This window comes from Hordeum vulgare, chromosome 4H, assembly GCF_904849725.1.
Source record: "Hordeum vulgare subsp. vulgare chromosome 4H, MorexV3_pseudomolecules_assembly, whole genome shotgun sequence".
Taxonomy (NCBI): domain Eukaryota; kingdom Viridiplantae; phylum Streptophyta; class Magnoliopsida; order Poales; family Poaceae; genus Hordeum; species Hordeum vulgare.
This window is the reverse complement of record NC_058521.1, coordinates 494,153,470-494,170,877: the sequence shown is the minus strand read 5'-3', so window position 1 is coordinate 494,170,877 and position 17,408 is coordinate 494,153,470. Positions and strand designations below refer to the sequence as shown.

Sequence of the window (17,408 nt, the reverse complement as noted above, 5' to 3'; positions counted from 1 at the left end):
ATCCATGCTCGTTTATTTTCGTTTTCTTGTTTTCTTGTTTTGTGTCCTTTTGAGAAAACCCAAAAAGATTTTTTTTTCTTCTTTTGCTTGTTGGGAGCTTTCCCGTGTAAATAGTTTTCTTTTTCTTTGTGTCAAGGTAGAAGATATTGGTTACAATGTTTATTGGTTCTTACATGCTTACCTATTTAGCTTTCAAAGAGCCATATTACTTTGTCTTCTCCTTTGTGTTTGCCTACAGATTCAGCTTAGTCCAATGCACAAGCACTCTTATTATTGTTCACATCGTTCGATCGTGCAAATGAAAGGCAATAATGATGATATATGATGAAGTGACTGAGACTGATAAGCTGGTATGAACTCTATCTATTTTGTTTTTGTAAATATGACTAGATTATCGACCCAGATTTAGCTTTGTTGTGAGAGAACCATGTTTGCAATGACAACTTAGAGATCATAGTTTCTGATGCCATGCTTATTTAGCTGAGAGCTTATAATGGTTTGTCTTGAATGCCAACATAGATTTTGAGATGACTATGATGTAGTATGATAGGATGGTATTCTCCTCTGAATTTTTCAAGTGGCTTGACTTGGCGCATGTTCATGCATGTAGTTGAAACAAAATCAACATAGCCTCTATGATGTTCGTGTTCATGGTGATTTATATCCTGTCCATGCTTGCATTTAATGTTAGTCAAACTCATTGCATCTTGATGACTGTTGTCGCTCTCTAGTTGGTCGCTTCCCAGTCTTTTGCTAGCCTTCACTTGTACTAAGGGGAATACTGCTTGTGCATCCACTTCCATAAACCCAAAAGTTTTTCCATGAAAGTCCACCATACCTACCTATTTGCGGTATCTACCTACCGTTCCAAGTAAATTTGCATGTGCCACTCTCTAAACCTTCAAGAAATAATCTGTTTTGCATGCCCGAACCACTCATGTGGTGACAGGGGGCTATTGGTATCTTCCATGCTAGGAGTGTTATCCTCGACATGTGTTTATTCACTGTCATTCACGAGAAAAAGGGGCCGATAATTGGAATGCACAGTTCCACGCTTAAATCGAAAACATAACTGTAAAACAAGACTCCCCCGGGACTGATGTTAGTATGGACGGTACCCGAGGATTCGGCTAGCCGTGGAGTGTGATTGATTGGTGGTGGGGGAGTTAAAATTTTACTTTTCTGTTTGGGAACCGCCTATAGCATGAGTAGCATGGAAGATATTAAGAACTCTTGGTCATTGCCTTGACAATGAAAGCATGCCACCCAAAATTATTATCTCTGTTTTCAAAGCTTGAGCTCTGGCACCTCTGCAAATCAATGCTTCCCTCTGCGAAGGGCTTGTCTATTTATTTTCCTGTTGAGTCATCCTCCTCTTATATAAGCACCAATTAGAGAGCACCTCTGTCATTTTTATGCTTTGCTTTTGATTGATATTGAGTATGACTATGACTGGATCTTCGTTGCTATGAATTACAATGTTTAGTCAGCCCTTGATTTTTGAAAGTGCTCTGCATTTATGTTTTGCTGTCTCAGAAAGAGCTAGCGAGATACCACCTATTCATATTGCTTCATGCTTATTTTGACTGAAGTGTTGGTATTTGAAACTCATTATTATTTGCTCGTTAGCTGATTATGCCATTGATATTAGTTTACCGTGAGACCTTTGTGTCATTTGCTTATGTGGTTAACTTGTGATCTTGCTGAAATTCTGGTTATGAGTTAGACATAGTTGCAACAACAAGATCAAACAGAGTTTGTCAAAGTTTTTCTTTCTCTCTCAGTTTGTCAACTGAGTTGCTTGAGGACAAGCAAGGTTTTAAGCTTGGGGGAGTTGATACGTCTCCATCGTATCTACTTTTCCAAACTCTTTTGCCCTTGTTTTGGACTCTAATTTGCATGATTTGAATGGGACTAACCTGGTCTCACGCTGTTTTGAGCAGAATTGCCTTGGTGTTATTTTTGTGCAGAAATCAAAGTTCTCCAAACGTCCTGAAAATCTACGGGGAGCAGTTTTGGAAAATATAAAAAATATCTACGCCAAGTTCCACCTGAGGGGGTGGGCCAGTGGGCCACAAGCCCTGGCTCCGCCACCACCACCCCTGGTGGCGGTGGGCAGTCTTGTGGGGCCCACACGGCTCTGCCGCCCCCAACCTCAGGTCCATAAGTTCACTTTCGTCCCAGAAAAAATAAAAAGAGAAGTTTTCGTCGCGTTTGCGATTCGGAGCCGCCGCCACCACCTGTTCTTCTTCTGGAGGGCAGATCCGGAGTCCGTCTTGGGCTCCGGAGAGGGGAAATCGTCGCCATCCTCATCATCAACCTTCTTCCATCTCCAATTCCATGAAGCTCTTCGTCGTTCGTGAGTAATCTATTCGTAGGCTCGCTGGGCAGTGATGAGTAGGCTGAGATCTATCATGTAATCGAGTTAGTTTTGATGGGGATTGATCCCTAGTATCCACTATGTTCTGAGATTGATGTTGCTACTACTTTGCCATGCTTAATTCTTGTCACTAGGGCCCGAGTGCCATGATTTCAGATCTGAAATTATTATGTTGTCACCAATATATGTGTGTTTTAGATCCGATCTTGCAAGTTGTAGTTACCTACTATGTGTTATGATTCGGCAACCCTGGAGTGACAATAACCGGGACCACTCCCGGTGATGACCATAATTTGAGGAGTTCATGTGTTCACCAAGTGCTAATGCGTTGGTCCGGTTCTTTATTAAAAGGAGAACCTTAATATCCCGTAGTTTCCTTTTGGACCCCGCTGCCACGGGAGGGATGGACAATAGATGTCATGCAAGTTCTTTTCCCTAAGCACGTATGATGACACACGAAATGCATGCCTACATCACATTGACAAACAGGGGCTAGCCACATATCTCTCCGTGTTATAACTGTTGCATGATGAATATCATCCAAATAAATCACCGACCCATTGCCTACGAGTTTGTCCTTCTCTGCTGCTACTGTTGCTACTTGCTACTGTTGTTACTACCGTTGTTCCTTGCCACTGTCGTTACTCGCTACTTTGTTGTTACTACTTTGCTTGCAGATACTAATCTTTCAGGTGTGGCTGAATGTGATAAATTCAGCTGCTAATACTTGAGAGTATTCTCTCACCTCCCGTCGTGCGAATCAACAAATTTGGGTCGAATACTCTACCCTCGAAAATTGCTACGATCCCATGCGCTGGTGGGCGTCAACAACATTCTTCTAGTTTCGATTGCCGGGGGGTGCTAACAGCATTCTTCTGGTGCCGTTGCAAAGGGGAAGAACAGTTGACATCACACCCCTACTTGCCTGCCGCCTCCGTGAAGCGGCGCTGGGCTGGTTTGGATGTCCTGATGATCCTGGCCTGTCGCCCCAAAGGTTTTGCGGATGGGAGGGTCCCGATGGTCAGGTGGGTTACCCTGAGGTTGGTGTCATGGCCCGCTGGTTATGGCGGGTAGGTCTTCCGGCCGGCTTCTGGTGCGGCTCGCCTGGGGGTGGAGTGCAGCCGATCGAGGCTGTGTGAGAATTGCGCGTTCTGGACCACCATCGTTTTTAACATCTCAATGGCGTTTCTTGCTTCTATTTCAGCCGGGGTGCTGCCATAAATCGGAAGGGATTCTAAGTGGTGAGTTGCGGCGAGCACGTTATCCATGGGGTTGGAAAAGTGGCCCTGAGGTGTCTGGAAACGGGGAACGCGATCAACTGCTGGCTGAAGCGGCGGGTTTGGTGGCTGAGCCAGCCCTCCTCCTAGAACGGTTCCTGCCCCGGGGGTGCGCGGAGTGTCAAAAAGGCGGGTAGAGTTCAAATCAGGGGGTAGACGCCCCTGGTGCCTCCTCTGATGGACAGCGTCGGACGCGCGCTGATGCCTTTCAAGTCGCCAGTTCTCGGTGTTCAAGCGGGCTGTCTCAGCGGTGATCTGAGCTTGCCGAGTCTCAATCCTGGCGGCTTCTGCCTCTGCATCTCGCTGGGCCTTCGCCATCTCATCTCGCAGCTTTGCCAACTCGGCATTTATCGTGCGCTGGTTTTCTGCCGTTACAAGGGTTGCCATGATCCTTGTTATCTCCGCCGACAGGTCCACCAGGATCGTAGCTGGGCTCTTAGATGTTTCGCCAGCCTCATTGTTGCCTGCAGGGTTTTGCTGGGACTGTGTTGCCCCCGCCATGTATATGGCAATCTAACGGCGGGTCCGGTCGAGGATTTCGAGATCCATTGCCAGCGATAGATCTCCGAGGCGGCCTTCGTGCAGGGACTGGATTGAATTTGTGTCGCCTATGGATGACTCGTCATCAGTGTTGACCGGCGTAGTCTCCTGAGTCGCCAATCGCCCTGGCTCATCAGATCCCTGCGTGAAACCGACGAAAACTGGGTGTGTCGGGCTTGGCAGCGCGATGGGACGGACATACCTGGCCGGCTCGACGGTGTCGGTGAAGATGTCCAGCTCAGGCATGGATGCACCGACCATGCCGATGAAGATGTTGACCTTGCCGAAGGGGACTCTGTAGCCGGATTCGATTAAATCGGCCTTAGGTCCCCACAGCGAGTTGTCGATGTAGTACTTTCCACGGCGGCTCCGGGTCATGATCCCGGCCGCATAGCTCCCTGACCCTGGTAGGGCTCCCTTCGAGAACTCAACTCCACCGTGCGTAAGTCCCCACGGTGGGCGCCAACTGTCGTGGTTTATCACGGCAAATGTCCTAGTGAAAGGACTTAATGATGGAGCCATCGCACCTTGGTGGAGACTCAAAGGGGTTAAACGGGAGCGAGACTCGAATTTACCCAGGTTCGGCCCCTCGTGAGGAGGTAAAAGCCTACGTCCTGCTCTGTGTTGTATTGATGGCGATTCGATTACAAGGAGGGCGTAACTCGCCTGACCTGGCTCTCGATGATTTCTAACCTGCCCTATCCTCCCCGGGACTCGCCTTTATATATAGGTCGAGGCCTTAGGGTTTACAAGAGTCCCCACCACGATACAGATCGTGGTTTCCTTTATCTCTAAGCCGTCGTACTTTCCAAGACTAGAAACCTCCTCGATGGCCTATCGTCGGTGTAGATCCTGAACCGCCATCCGGCTCTTGGGCCCTCCGGGCCAAGGCTTGTATCGCCAAAGGATGAGTCGCCCATACGGTGACCCGGCCCAACTATGGCGGGTCATGTCGCAGATAATATCCCCAACAGCCGTGATCATGGGCAAGCATGCAGGGTAGCATAGTCATTTCCCTTGTTTTGTAGTCCGTAGCGGAACTACCTTGTTTGGATGCGTGATGTAACTCTGATATATTTATGAGATGGCAATTGAATCTCTTATTGTCATTCTGTTGATATTATGTATGTGCTATGTTACCATGTTTGCGAAACGCTTAGATGCGCTTCTTTCCAATTCGGGGCCTCGTTCCCCAAATCGGAAAGGACCGCATCTTAGTCGTTACAGGGTTACTATACCACTCTGTAGTAGTAGTACGCGACCTTGTCGACCTACGAGGTTTGTAGTAACTTGATCCGAAGCTTAATGATCACCATCATCAGTTTCCACTTCAATTGGTGTAGGCGCCACAGGAACATCTTCCTGCGCCCTGCTACACTCTGGTTGAAGTGACGATTCACTAACCTCATCAAGTTCTACCACTCTCCCACTCAATTCTTTTGAGAGAAACCTTTCCTCGAGAAAGGACCCATTTCTAGAAACAAACACTTTGCTTCCGGGTCTAAGATAAGAGATGCACCCAACTGTTTTGGATATCATATGAAGATGTATTTATCCGCTTTGGGTTCGAGCTTATCAGACTAAAACTTTTTCACATAAGCGTCGCAACCCCAAACTTTTAAGAAACGACAGCTTAGGTTTCTCCAAACCATAGTCTATACTGTGTCATCTCAACGGAAATACGCGGTGCCCTATTTAAAGTGAATGCGGTTGTCTCTAATGCATAACCCATAAATGATAGTGGCAATTTGATAAGAGACATCATAGTATGCACCATATCAAATAGGGCGCGGCTATGACGTTCGGACACACCATTACACTATGGTGTTCTAGGTGGCATGAATTGCGAAACAATTTCCACATTGTCTTAACTGTGTACCAAAACTCGCAACTCAGATATTCATCTCTATGATCATATTGTAGATAGTTTATCCTCTTGTCACGGCGATCTTCACTCTGAAATAGCTCTGAACTTTTCAATATTTCAAACTTGTGATTCATCAAGTAAATACTCCGTAGCTACTCAAATCGTTAGTGAAGTAGAAACATAACGATATCCACTACGTGCCTCAACACTCATTGGACTGCACACATAAAAAATGTATTACTCCCAAAAAGTTACTCTCTTCTTTCATGTGGCATGATTTGCATGTCTCAAGTGATTCAAAATCAAGTGAGTCTAAACGATCCATCTCTATGGAGCTTCTTCATGTATTTATACCAACATGTATGGTTTGCATGTCTCAAACGTTTCAAAAAATGAGTGAGTACAAAGATCCATCAGCATGGAGCTTCTTCATGCATTTTATACCGTCATAACTCAAGTGTCAGTGCCACAAGTAAGTGGTACTATCATTACTACTTTGTATCTTTTGGTGTCAATATTATGAACATGTGTAACACTACGATCGAGATTCAATAAACCATTGAAGGTGATTATTCAGGCAAATATAATAACCATTATTCTCTTTAAATGAATAATCGTATTGCAATAAACACGATCCAATCATGTTCATGCTCAACGCAAACACCAAATAACAATTATTTAGGTTTAACACCAATCCCGATGGTAGAGGGAGCGTGCGATGTTTGATCACATCAACCTTGGAAACACTTCCAACACTTATCGTCACCTCACCTTTAGCTAGTCTCCGTTTATTCTGTAGCTATTATTTCGAGTTACTAATCACTTAGCAATTGAACCAGTATCTAATACCCTCGTGCTACTAGGAGTACTAGTAAAGTACACATCAATATCATGTATATCAAATATACTTTTGTTGACTTCGCCAGCCTTCTCATCTACCAAGTATCTAGGGTAGCTCCGCCTCAGTGACCGTTCCCCTCATAACAGAAGCACTTAGTCTCGGGTTTGGGTTCAATCTTGGGTTTCTTCATTAGAGTAGCAACTGGTTTGCCGTTTCATGAAGTGTCCCTTCTAGCCCTTGCCCTTCTTGAAACTAGTGGTTTTACTAACCATCAACTATTGATGCTCCTTCTTGATTTATACTTTCGCAGTGTCAAACATTGTGAATCGCTCAAGGATCGTCGTATTCATCCTTGATAGTTCATCACAAAGCTCTAGCATCTTAGTGGCAGTGACTTTGGAGAACCATCACTATTTCGTCAGGACGATTAACTCCCACTTGATTCAAGCGATTGTTGTACTCAGACAATCTGAGAACATGCTCAATGATTTGAGCTTTTCTCCTTTACTTTGTAGACAAAGAATCTTGTCGGAGGTCTCATACCTCTCAACAAGGGCACAAGCATGAAATCTCAATTTCATCTCTTAGAACATCTCTTATGTTCCGTGACGTTTCAAAAACGTCTTCGGCGCCTTGCTAGAAGCCATTAAGTATTATGCACTAAACTATCATGTTGTCATCAAAAATGTGTATGTCAGATGTTCGCAACATCCACAGTCGACGCTCGACGTGCAGCACACCGAGTGGTGCATTAAGGACATAAGCCTTCTGCGCAGCAATGAGGACAATCCTCAGTTTTATGGACTCAGTCTGCAAAGTTGCTACTATCAACTTTCAACTAAATTTTCTCTAGGAACATATAAAAACAGTAGAGCTATAGCGCAAGCTACATCATAATTCGCAAAGACCATTAGACTATGTTCATGATAATTAGTTCAATTAATCATATTACTTAAGAACTCCCACTCAAAAAGTACATCTCTCTAGTCATTTGAGTGGTTCATGATCCAAATCCACTAACTCAAGTCTGATCATCACGTGAGTTGAGAATAGTTTCAGTGGTAAGCATCTCTATGCTAATCATATCAACTATATGATTCATGCTCAACCTTTCGGTCTCATGTGTTCCGAGGCCATGTCTGCACATGCTAGGCTCGTCAAGCTTAACCCGAGTGTTCCGCGTGTGCAACTGTTTTGCACCCGTTGTATGTGAACCTCTATCACACCCGGTCATCACGTGGTGTCTCGAAACGACGAACTGTCGCAACGGTGCACAGTCGGGGAGAACACAATTTCGTCTTGAAATTTTAGTGAGAGATCACCTTATAATGTTATCGTCGTTCTAAGCAAAATAAGGTGCATAAAAGGATTAACATCACATGCAATTCATAAGTGACATGATATGGCCATCATCTTGTGCTTCTTGATCTCCATCACCAAAGCACTAGCACGATCTTCTTCTCACCGGCGCCACACCATGATCTCCATCAACGTGTCGCCATCGAGGTTGTCGTCCTACTTATGCTATTACTACTAAAGCTACGTCCTAGCAATATAGTAAACGCATCTGTAAACACAAACTTTAGTTTAAAGACAACCCTATGGCTCCTGCCGGTTGTCGTACCATCGACGTGCGAGTCGATATTAACTATTACAACATGATCATCTCATACATCCAATATATCACATCACGTCATTGTCCATATCATATCATAAGCATACCCTGCAAAAACAAGTTAGACGTCCTCTAATTTGTTGTTGCATGTTTTACGTGGCTGCTATGGGTATCTAGTATGATCGCATCTTACTTACGCAAAAACCACAACGGAGATGTGCAAATTGCTATTTAACCTCTCCAAGGACCGCCTCGGTCAAAACCAATTCAACTAAAGTTGAAGAAACCGGCTCCCGCCAGTCATGTTTATGCAACAAGGTTGCATGTCAATCGATGAAACCAGTGTTTCGTAAGCGTACGAATAATATCGGTCCGGGCCGCTTCAATCCAACAATACCGCCGAATCGAGAAAATACTAAGGAGGGCAGCAAATCGAACATCACCATCCACAAAACCCTTTGTGTTCTACTCGAGATAATGTCTAGGCATGAACCTAGCTCATGATGCTACTGTTGGGGAACGTTGCATGGGAAACAAAACTTTTCCTACACACACGAAGACCTATCATGGTGATGTCCATCTACGAGAGGAGATTTGGATCTACGTACCCTTGTAGATCACACAGCAGGAAGCGTTAAGAAACGCGGTTGATGTAGTGGAACGTCTTCACGTCCCTCGATCAGCCCCACGAACCGTCCCGTGATCCGTCCCACGATCCGTTCCGATCTAGTGCCGAACGGACGGCACCTCCGCGTTCAGCACACGTACAACTCGACGATTATCTCGGCCTTCTTGATCCAGCAAGAAAGACGGATAAGTAGATGAGTTCTCCGGCAGCGTGACGGCGCTCCGATGGTGGTGACGATCTACTCCTGGACGGCTCCGCCCGAGCTCCGCAGAAATACGATCTAGAGGAAGAACTATGGTGTCTAGATCTGAGTTGCACGTGGCAAAAGTTGTGTCAAATCAGCCCTAAATCACCACTATATAGAGGAGGGGGGGAGGAGGCTTGCCTTGAGGGCCAAGCCCTCAAGGGTGCGCCGGCCAAGGGAGAGGGAGAGGAGGAGTCCTACTCCAATTAGGATTGGAAAGTGGAGTCCTTCTCTTCCTTCCCACCTCTCTTTTTTTCTTTTTCTTTGGTTTTCTTTCCTTGGCTCCAAGGCCCTCTTGGGCTGTCCCACCAGCCCACTAAGGGCTGGTGTACCACCCCTAGGGCCATTGGGCTTCCCCTGGGTGGGTTGCCCCCCTCCCGGTGAACTTCCGGAACCCATTCGTCACTCCCGGTACATTCCCGGTAATGCCCGAAAATCTTCCGGTAACCAAATGAAGCCATCCTATATATCAATCTTCGTTTCCGGACCATTCCAGAGACCCTCGTGACGTCCGTGATCTCATCCGGGACTCCGAACAACATTCGGTAACCACACATATAACTCAACTATACTAAAACATCTTCGAACCTTAAGTGTGCAGACCCTGCGGGTTCGAGAACTATGTAGACATGCCCCGAGGCACTCCTCGGTCAATATCCAATAGCGGGACCTGGATGCCCATAGTGGATCCTACATATTCTCCGAAGATCTTATCGGTTGAACCTTAATGTCAAGGATTCATATAATCCCGTATGTCATTCCCTTTGTCCTTCGGTATGTTACTTGCCCGAGATTCGATCGTTAGTATCTGCATACCTATTTCAATCTCGTTACCGGCAAGTCTCTTTACTCGTTCCGTAATACAAGATCTCGTGACCTATAGTTAGTCACATTGTTTGCAAGGCTTGTGTGTGATGTTGTATTACCGAGTGGGCCCCGAGATACCTCTCCGTCATATGGAGTGACAAATCCCAATCTTGATCCATACTAACTCAACGGACACCTTCGGAGATACTTGTAGAGCACCTTTATAGTCACCCAGTTACGTTGCGACGTTTGATGCACACAAGGTATTCCTTCGGTGTTAGTGAGTTATATGATCTCATGGTCATAGAAACAAATACTTGACACGCAGAAAACAATAGCAATAAAATGACACGATCAATATGCTACGTTCGTAGTTTGGGTCTTGTCTGTCACATGATTCTCCTAATGATGTGATCCCGTTATCAAGCGACAACACTTGTCTATGGTTAGGAAACCTTGACCATCTTTGATCAACGAGCTAGTCAACTAGAGGCTTACTACGAACAGTGTTTTGTCTATGTATCCACACATGTATTTGAGTTTCCAATCAATACAATTATAGCATGGATAATAAACGATTATCACGAACAAAGAAATATAATAATAACTAATTTATTATTGCCTCTACGGCATATTTCCAACATTCTACTCATGTGAGGTATAATTATTTTAAGAAAGCTTTGTTCAATTCAATCGTAGTCGTGTTTTTATTGTAAATCATAAGTTGTGCATGCATTTATTTTGGAACATATTACAATTCAGGAGCACGGCACAAAAGGACAATGTCACAATTCCTCCACAATGGCTCTCTCCCGTTGTTTATATTTTGTGCATATCACAAAAGACTTATATTTTTAGGTTTTAGAAGTATGTTTCATATGTTGTTTGTGAAGTGTGTAAATGCACATGTTGGCTTTAAATTTTCGATTATATATGTGTTGTGTGTTATGAGACGCAAAATGCTTGTACAAATGAATGATGTGTGCCTACATATTGTATTTGAATGTTTTTGTCAACTTCATTCACATGACTGATTACTAAACAAGCATAATGCACAACCATGAAAAAGAAATGGAGGCGGTTGTAAAGAGAAAGTGCTAAAAGTTAGAAGTGGTTGTTCTCATTTTGAAAAAAAAAGTGGTTGTTCTGTAGAAACCGCCTTCGAGTGGAAGCATTGGGGGTTGTATTGAAATAACCCCGTGTTGAGTATTGGTGACACATGCTTTGAGGCAGGACAGTGTGTCACCGTAAGCCCATGTACCAAAACCGCCTCCAATACCCGATTCTGTTGTAGTGATTGATGATGGTCTCCTCTTTGTTGAGGAGCATCGACCATAGGGCCTCTCGCGGGAGGAAGATGTTGCAAGGTAGTCGGGCCTATGCCCATGCATCAACATCGTGGAATATCTCACCCTCCATCGCCATGGCAGCAAGATTCCACACCCCCACTCTCGTGTGTCACTCATCAACAAACTACGATTGATCCATCTTAATACCTTCAAATATTTATAGGGATTTGATGCCATTTGGGTATCTCCTAAAAATACTTCTACAGGGATTTGGTGGAAGCGCCTCCAACTCGCCTCTAAGGTGGCAAAGATTGTTTGGCCTTGATGAATTCATTCTAAACAGGTATCTTTGCAAATTTTTGTACGAAAATATGTCCCACTGAAAAATAAACTGTTACAGTTTGTGCTATTCAAAGTGCATCATAGATGCCCTACACATATCGATGACTAAAGTCACAAAACAGTATGCTCCAGCTATACAACTGCTGCAAAACAGTTGAAGAACACAAACGGAAGAGATGAAATATTGACCATCCTTTCTGGGTCGTGGCACAGGATAACCGCCATCAGCATATGTGTATCTGTATCCATATCTGATTGTACTCCTACAAAACTTGATCATATAGCGCAGCAAAAAAAAAACATGGTGAAACTCTCTCAGGCTACCAGGAACTCCCTGAAAAGCAGCCGGCAAACTGCATTTCGAAGAGCACTTTGGCTGTGGTCTACTACTCCGTCCGTTCCTAAATATAAGTCTTTTTAGAGTTTTCATTAGGGGACTACATACGGATGTATATAGACATACTTTAGAGCGTAGATACATTTATTTTGCTCCCTATGTAGTCTCCTAGTGAAATCTTTAAAAAGACTTATATTAAGGAACGGACGGAGTAGAATATATGGACATGTGTTTCTTATACATGCCACAATTCAATACTTTCAAAATGTCATTATGAAAACACAATAAAACTGTGGGGTTAATTAATTACGGTACTCTAAGACTAAGCTGTTCGTGCGATCAGCGATTTTGGTGAACACTACCAGCGATGCTCCTTTTCCAATGAAAATACATGTGCACGCATCTTGAACTGGGTCCAACTCTCACGGTAGGATTATCATATGCATCTCCACCTCAAAGAAGTAGTCCCTGTGGCGTTGTCATATGTGCAGTAGAAGGATTCCCAGTCCTCATGTGCTCCACTAGATTTTCTAGCTTTAAGATGATGCAGTGTCAAATTCCCAGTCCTCATGTGGAGTCTTTATTTGGAGGTGGTGCCGTTGGTGGGCGAGCCAAATCTAAGTTTTGCATCTCACTCGCAAGCAGAGCCCTTCTTTCTTTCAAGAAGTTGAGCCGGTTTGTCAGCTTAGCTAATGCAGTTGGTGGTCCACCCCCAGGTTCCTGAAACAATAACATGCATATATAGTTGCATAAATTCAGTAAAAAAAAGGCAGTAGCAGCACCCACAAACTTATAGGAGTATCAAACAAGGGCTTAAGAAACGATGGTTTATGGAGGCAAAAAAACAGCACATATATGTCCCAAGGTATACAGGTTACCTCTGTTCTAATACTTGAAAAGGCATTCGGTCCTTGAAGCCTGTTTAGGCTATTTGAGTTCTGCCTCAACAATCTTTGAGCACCTGGGCAAAACAAATCATTTTGAACTACTAAGGTTGTTGTTATTAACTTTTGCTTCCTTGGGCACAGTTACTTTAATGATATCAAGTATAATTACTGATATTACCACCTGGACCTGTATTGTATTGATAGTTAGTACTCAGTTGCAGCTTCCGGTGAGCTGGCTTACCTGTTGAAGAAGATGAATTCTGTGCAGCTTGCCTTCTCAATTGTTCAACAATATCCGCCTGAAATGAATCAATTATTTTATTGAATAGTTGAACTAAAATGGAAGAACTTAAAAGCACAACCAGGTTGTGTTTCCATCAAATCATCCTTAACTTCAATGAGCCTGGGCCCTTTGCCACTTAATCTACTATTTGTAAAGTATTGAAATATGCAAGATAACAAGGGCATTTACTTCTTTTGGCATAATTGTTACTGGGCACCTCAGACATTTTAGGTTCTTATTGTATATCAGGAAAATTCTAACTCACATGACAAGCTTGCTTATACAGTTTGAACAGCATATATTATGTTTACCATTCCAGGTAGTATCAGGAATAACATTAGACCATTCACAGCAAGGTAACAACAGAGTAGCAGTCCCGGTCCCAGACAGGACATTTCTAGCAAAGCGGAAGGAAAAACCTTGGACTTTTGCACTCGTATGGTCTTACCATGCCTGCATTGGGTAACATTCGAGATAAAGAATTGAGCCCAACAGCTGATGATCCTTCGGTTGATGAGCTGATTTCTGGAGAAAGTCCAGCATTTTGTTTCTCTCTGGAGAAAAGTAGCCACTTCAGTACAAGTCTATTTCAAGGACACTCCTTTCCATGATTAAGAACTCTAAATAGACAGAACAAAATACTAAGAAAGGATCTAACAAGAAAGCCTTACTACTCCAACTTAAAATAAAGCCTTACTCGGCAAGCTTGTCTAGGAGCCGTTTGTTGCATGATTCACATAGTGAGGTGGTGCTCAGCTGGACCTGGCTGCTGAGTTGTCCGCGGAGATCACCAGCCTTTTGCTTCAAATTCATAACATCAGTTTCAGCAGCAGCAACTTCCTCAAGATCAGCCTTAGTCTGTTTTCAACAGAAGAAAATTTTCAAAATGGTGAAAAGAATTTAAGCTTTAACGAAATATAAACACAAAGTACCTTGCTGTCTATTGATGACGGGAGGGACACCTGCCCTCTTCGCATATTCATCAGCCCAGACTCCAATGAGGCCCTCAAACTTCTCTCCTTCTGCAGCTGATCTCGCAAAGTTTCCACCTGTTGAATGCACAAGCTATTCTTGTTGAATAGAAAATGCAAAACTTACTCTAAAAACGTACCAAAACAACTCCATGAGCACAAGAGTACTATATATTCATGAGTTACGATTTGCTGTACCAAACAATCGCCTACCTTGAGGGCTCATAGACTGGTGGTCGCCATTAACTGAAAGTCCCAGTAAGGTACCCATTGTATAATAAGTTGTATCATCTAATTTGTGATGAATAAATTATAAATGAGAACGACAAAGTGGCGTTTTGGCAGAGATGGCTCCGCTCCCACCCCTCCCTAGCCTAGGTTAGCCCACCCCCACCACGCCGCCGTCGATTCCCGCCGGCAGCGCTCCTCCAAGCCCCACCCCACCTCCATGGCGTCTCCCTGTGCCTCCCCTTCCCGCTCCGGCGACCACGTCTCCTTCGGCGAGCGCCGCTGGGCCGAGTCCGATGGGGAGTCCTCGGCGCGCTCGTACTGTGAGGCCGCGCGCACGCCGGCGGCCCCGCTGCGACTTGCTGCCGCCGCGCCGGAGGCGGCAGGCCCCGCGGCGGCCACGGCGACGGCTGCGGGCAAGCTCCCCGCCAAGGACCGCCTGGGACCCCGCTCCGAGGTGCACCGCGTCGGACGCGAGGTCACTCTGGACGCGGACGGGTTCCAGCATTCCCGGCGCAAACACCACCGCCGGCCTCGTCGTACGCCTGCGCCGAGCCACGCCCGCGCAGCCCTTCCCCGGAGGAGATTGCCGGCCTGTGCTTCCGTTGCCTAGACCGCTACCACAGGGTGAGGGACTGCACCAATGATGTCAGGTGCCGGCGGTGCCTCATCTCCGGCCATGTTTCCCGCGACTGCGAGACCCACCTGCGCCCCAAGCCTGCGCCTCTGCCCGCCGCCGCGCCGCGTGCTGCACCCGCACGCCAAGCTGCAGCCCCACCCCCTCCGGCCCCAACTCCGGCAGCGCCGATGGCCGCTGGCCCTGTGCCAGCGCGCATCATCATGGCTCGCTCCGTCGAGATGGAGGAGGCGGAGGTGGTGCTATCCCGCGCCCTGGTGGCCACCATCGCTGGAACCAGGCCGCGTGTGACCCCGGAGGACGTCGCCGGCGAGATGTACCGCTCGTTCCAGCTCGAGGAGGGGGACTTCACGGTCCACTCCCACCACCCCGAGGATTTCCTCATCATCTTCGGCTCCCAGCACTCCATGGACCGACTCCGCGGCGAACACTTCGTGCGAGGACTGCACTTCACCCTCACGCTTCGTCCCTGGAGCAAGCTCGCTCATGCCGGCTGCGGCGCGTTCGAGTATCGCGTTGAGCTCGAGCTCCGCGGTATTCCCGCCCATGTCTGGCACCTCGCAACGGCAGAGCACATCCTTGGACCCAGCGTGTGGATCGAGCGCCTCCACCCACACACGCGTTCTCGCGCAGACCTAGACGTGTTCTGCCTCTCTGGCCGCGCCCACGACCCCAGCCTCATCCGCCGCTCCGACGAACTCGAGATCGTTGAGCTCATCCCTTCCGGCTCCACATCCGTCGCGCCCTCCGTCCGCACGCTCATCTACCCCTTCACGGTCGCGCTCTCTCGCTCCGAGGTGGACAGAGCGGTCGCCCGTAGCGCGGGGGATAGCGCAGACCCTGGCGACGGCAGCGGAGGGGCTGGAACGGGCAACGACCCGGCCACTGGCCCAGGACCTGGCCGCGCCCGCCGCCGCGGCCGCAAGCGCCGCCGCAACGATGCGCCGCCGGCCGGCCGTGCAGATGGCATGGCAATCGACACCCTCGGCTGGCACACGGCAGGCCGTGCGCTTCGAGCCGACGGGGTGGCCGTCTCTAACTGGCCATCTACTCGCTCGGCAGCGCCACCGCCCGTACGCTACGCGGGGAACAAGATGGATGGCTGGCCCGGTCAGCGTGGCGGGGCCCAGCACACTCGTCGCTTTGCCAAAAGGGGAAAGCGGGTTTCGCAGCCAAAGGGGCCACCCCCTGTGGCCGCTCCTGCGAAAGCTGCCGTACCAACAGCGCCCTGCCCGACAGGATCAGAAGCACCGCCAGCTGGCGAGCACTCATTGGCCCAGAACCCACCCACGACTGCGGCCCGGACCAACGACGATTCAAACCGCATGTCGCCTAGCGCGGGGTCGTGCGGACACATTGGACCCAGCAACGCTGCGACCAACCAGGGCGCACCTCGGGATCAGGAGGACCCCCCTCCCTGCAGCGACGTACCGGACACCCAGCCAGCGGGGTCCATCTGCGCCCCTGGCATTGATCCTGTGTCGGGACAAAGTGGCGATTCGCCTGGGTCACGCCCTGCTACTGGTTTGGAGTCTTCTGCAGACTAGCCCACACGCAGCCTGGCGCGGGAGGACGAGACTAACGGTGCCTCCACCGCCACACCGGCCGGTATTGACCCCGACGAGGACGGCCCATGCGAAGGCCCAGACGCAGCAACCCCGGGTGCAGGCCCACCTCCGCTCGGGCCCCTTGCGCTACTGAGCCAGGAGCCCAGCTTTGTGGCCGAGACGCCATGCACGCCGCAGCTGATCGACGACGAGCCTGCACCCGTGTCGTCTACCCCAACGCCTGGCAAGTTCGCTTCGCCTCCGGTCACGATGCGTCGCACAGGAGTGCGGAAGACGAAGCCTCGCGCGCTCACGCTGGGGGAATTCCTCACGGCCGCCACCAAACACCTCAACGCTGCTCTCCCCACGCCCGACAGACGACCACGACATCGCCCATTGAACTTCTCCCCCACCCAGCGCCGCGGCAGATCAGCCACCAAAGCTACACAGTCAGCCGCTCCCTCGACCGCGGAGAGAAGGGCGCAGGTCCAAGTCCTGCGCACACTCGGCATCATCGGGCTAGACCAGAAGATCACGCAGGCCGAGATGCGCGCCTATGATGGGGTCTTCGCCACGCCCATCCCCTTGACTGTGCTCGCAGCCATCGCTGCCTTGGTGGACCGGGAGATTTCATCTACCTTCGAGGAAGCGTCGAGTCCCTCCGACCCCATCGTCGCCACTGTCGCGA

The 17,408-nt window shown here is 47.8% G+C and overlaps 1 protein-coding gene across 3 annotated transcripts in view; it reads right to left on the bottom strand.

Annotated features, from left to right (window-relative positions):
- Positions 1-12,365: 12,365 nt before the first annotated feature.
- Positions 12,366-17,408, bottom strand: part of LOC123449114 (rho GTPase-activating protein REN1-like) — a 33,260-nt gene continuing 28,217 nt past the window's right edge. For all 3 annotated transcript variants that reach the window (XM_045126202.1, XM_045126203.1, XM_045126205.1), the window contains 6 exons: positions 14,270-14,386; positions 14,035-14,195; positions 13,786-13,891; positions 13,296-13,353; positions 13,046-13,128; positions 12,366-12,887 (listed from right to left, as the gene is read on the bottom strand). In XM_045126202.1, the coding sequence (XP_044982137.1) occupies positions 12,735-12,887; positions 13,046-13,128; positions 13,296-13,353; positions 13,786-13,891; positions 14,035-14,195; positions 14,270-14,386 (678 nt within the window). In that variant the 3' untranslated portion in view covers positions 12,366-12,734. The remainder of the gene's footprint in view (positions 12,888-13,045; positions 13,129-13,295; positions 13,354-13,785; positions 13,892-14,034; positions 14,196-14,269; positions 14,387-17,408) is intronic.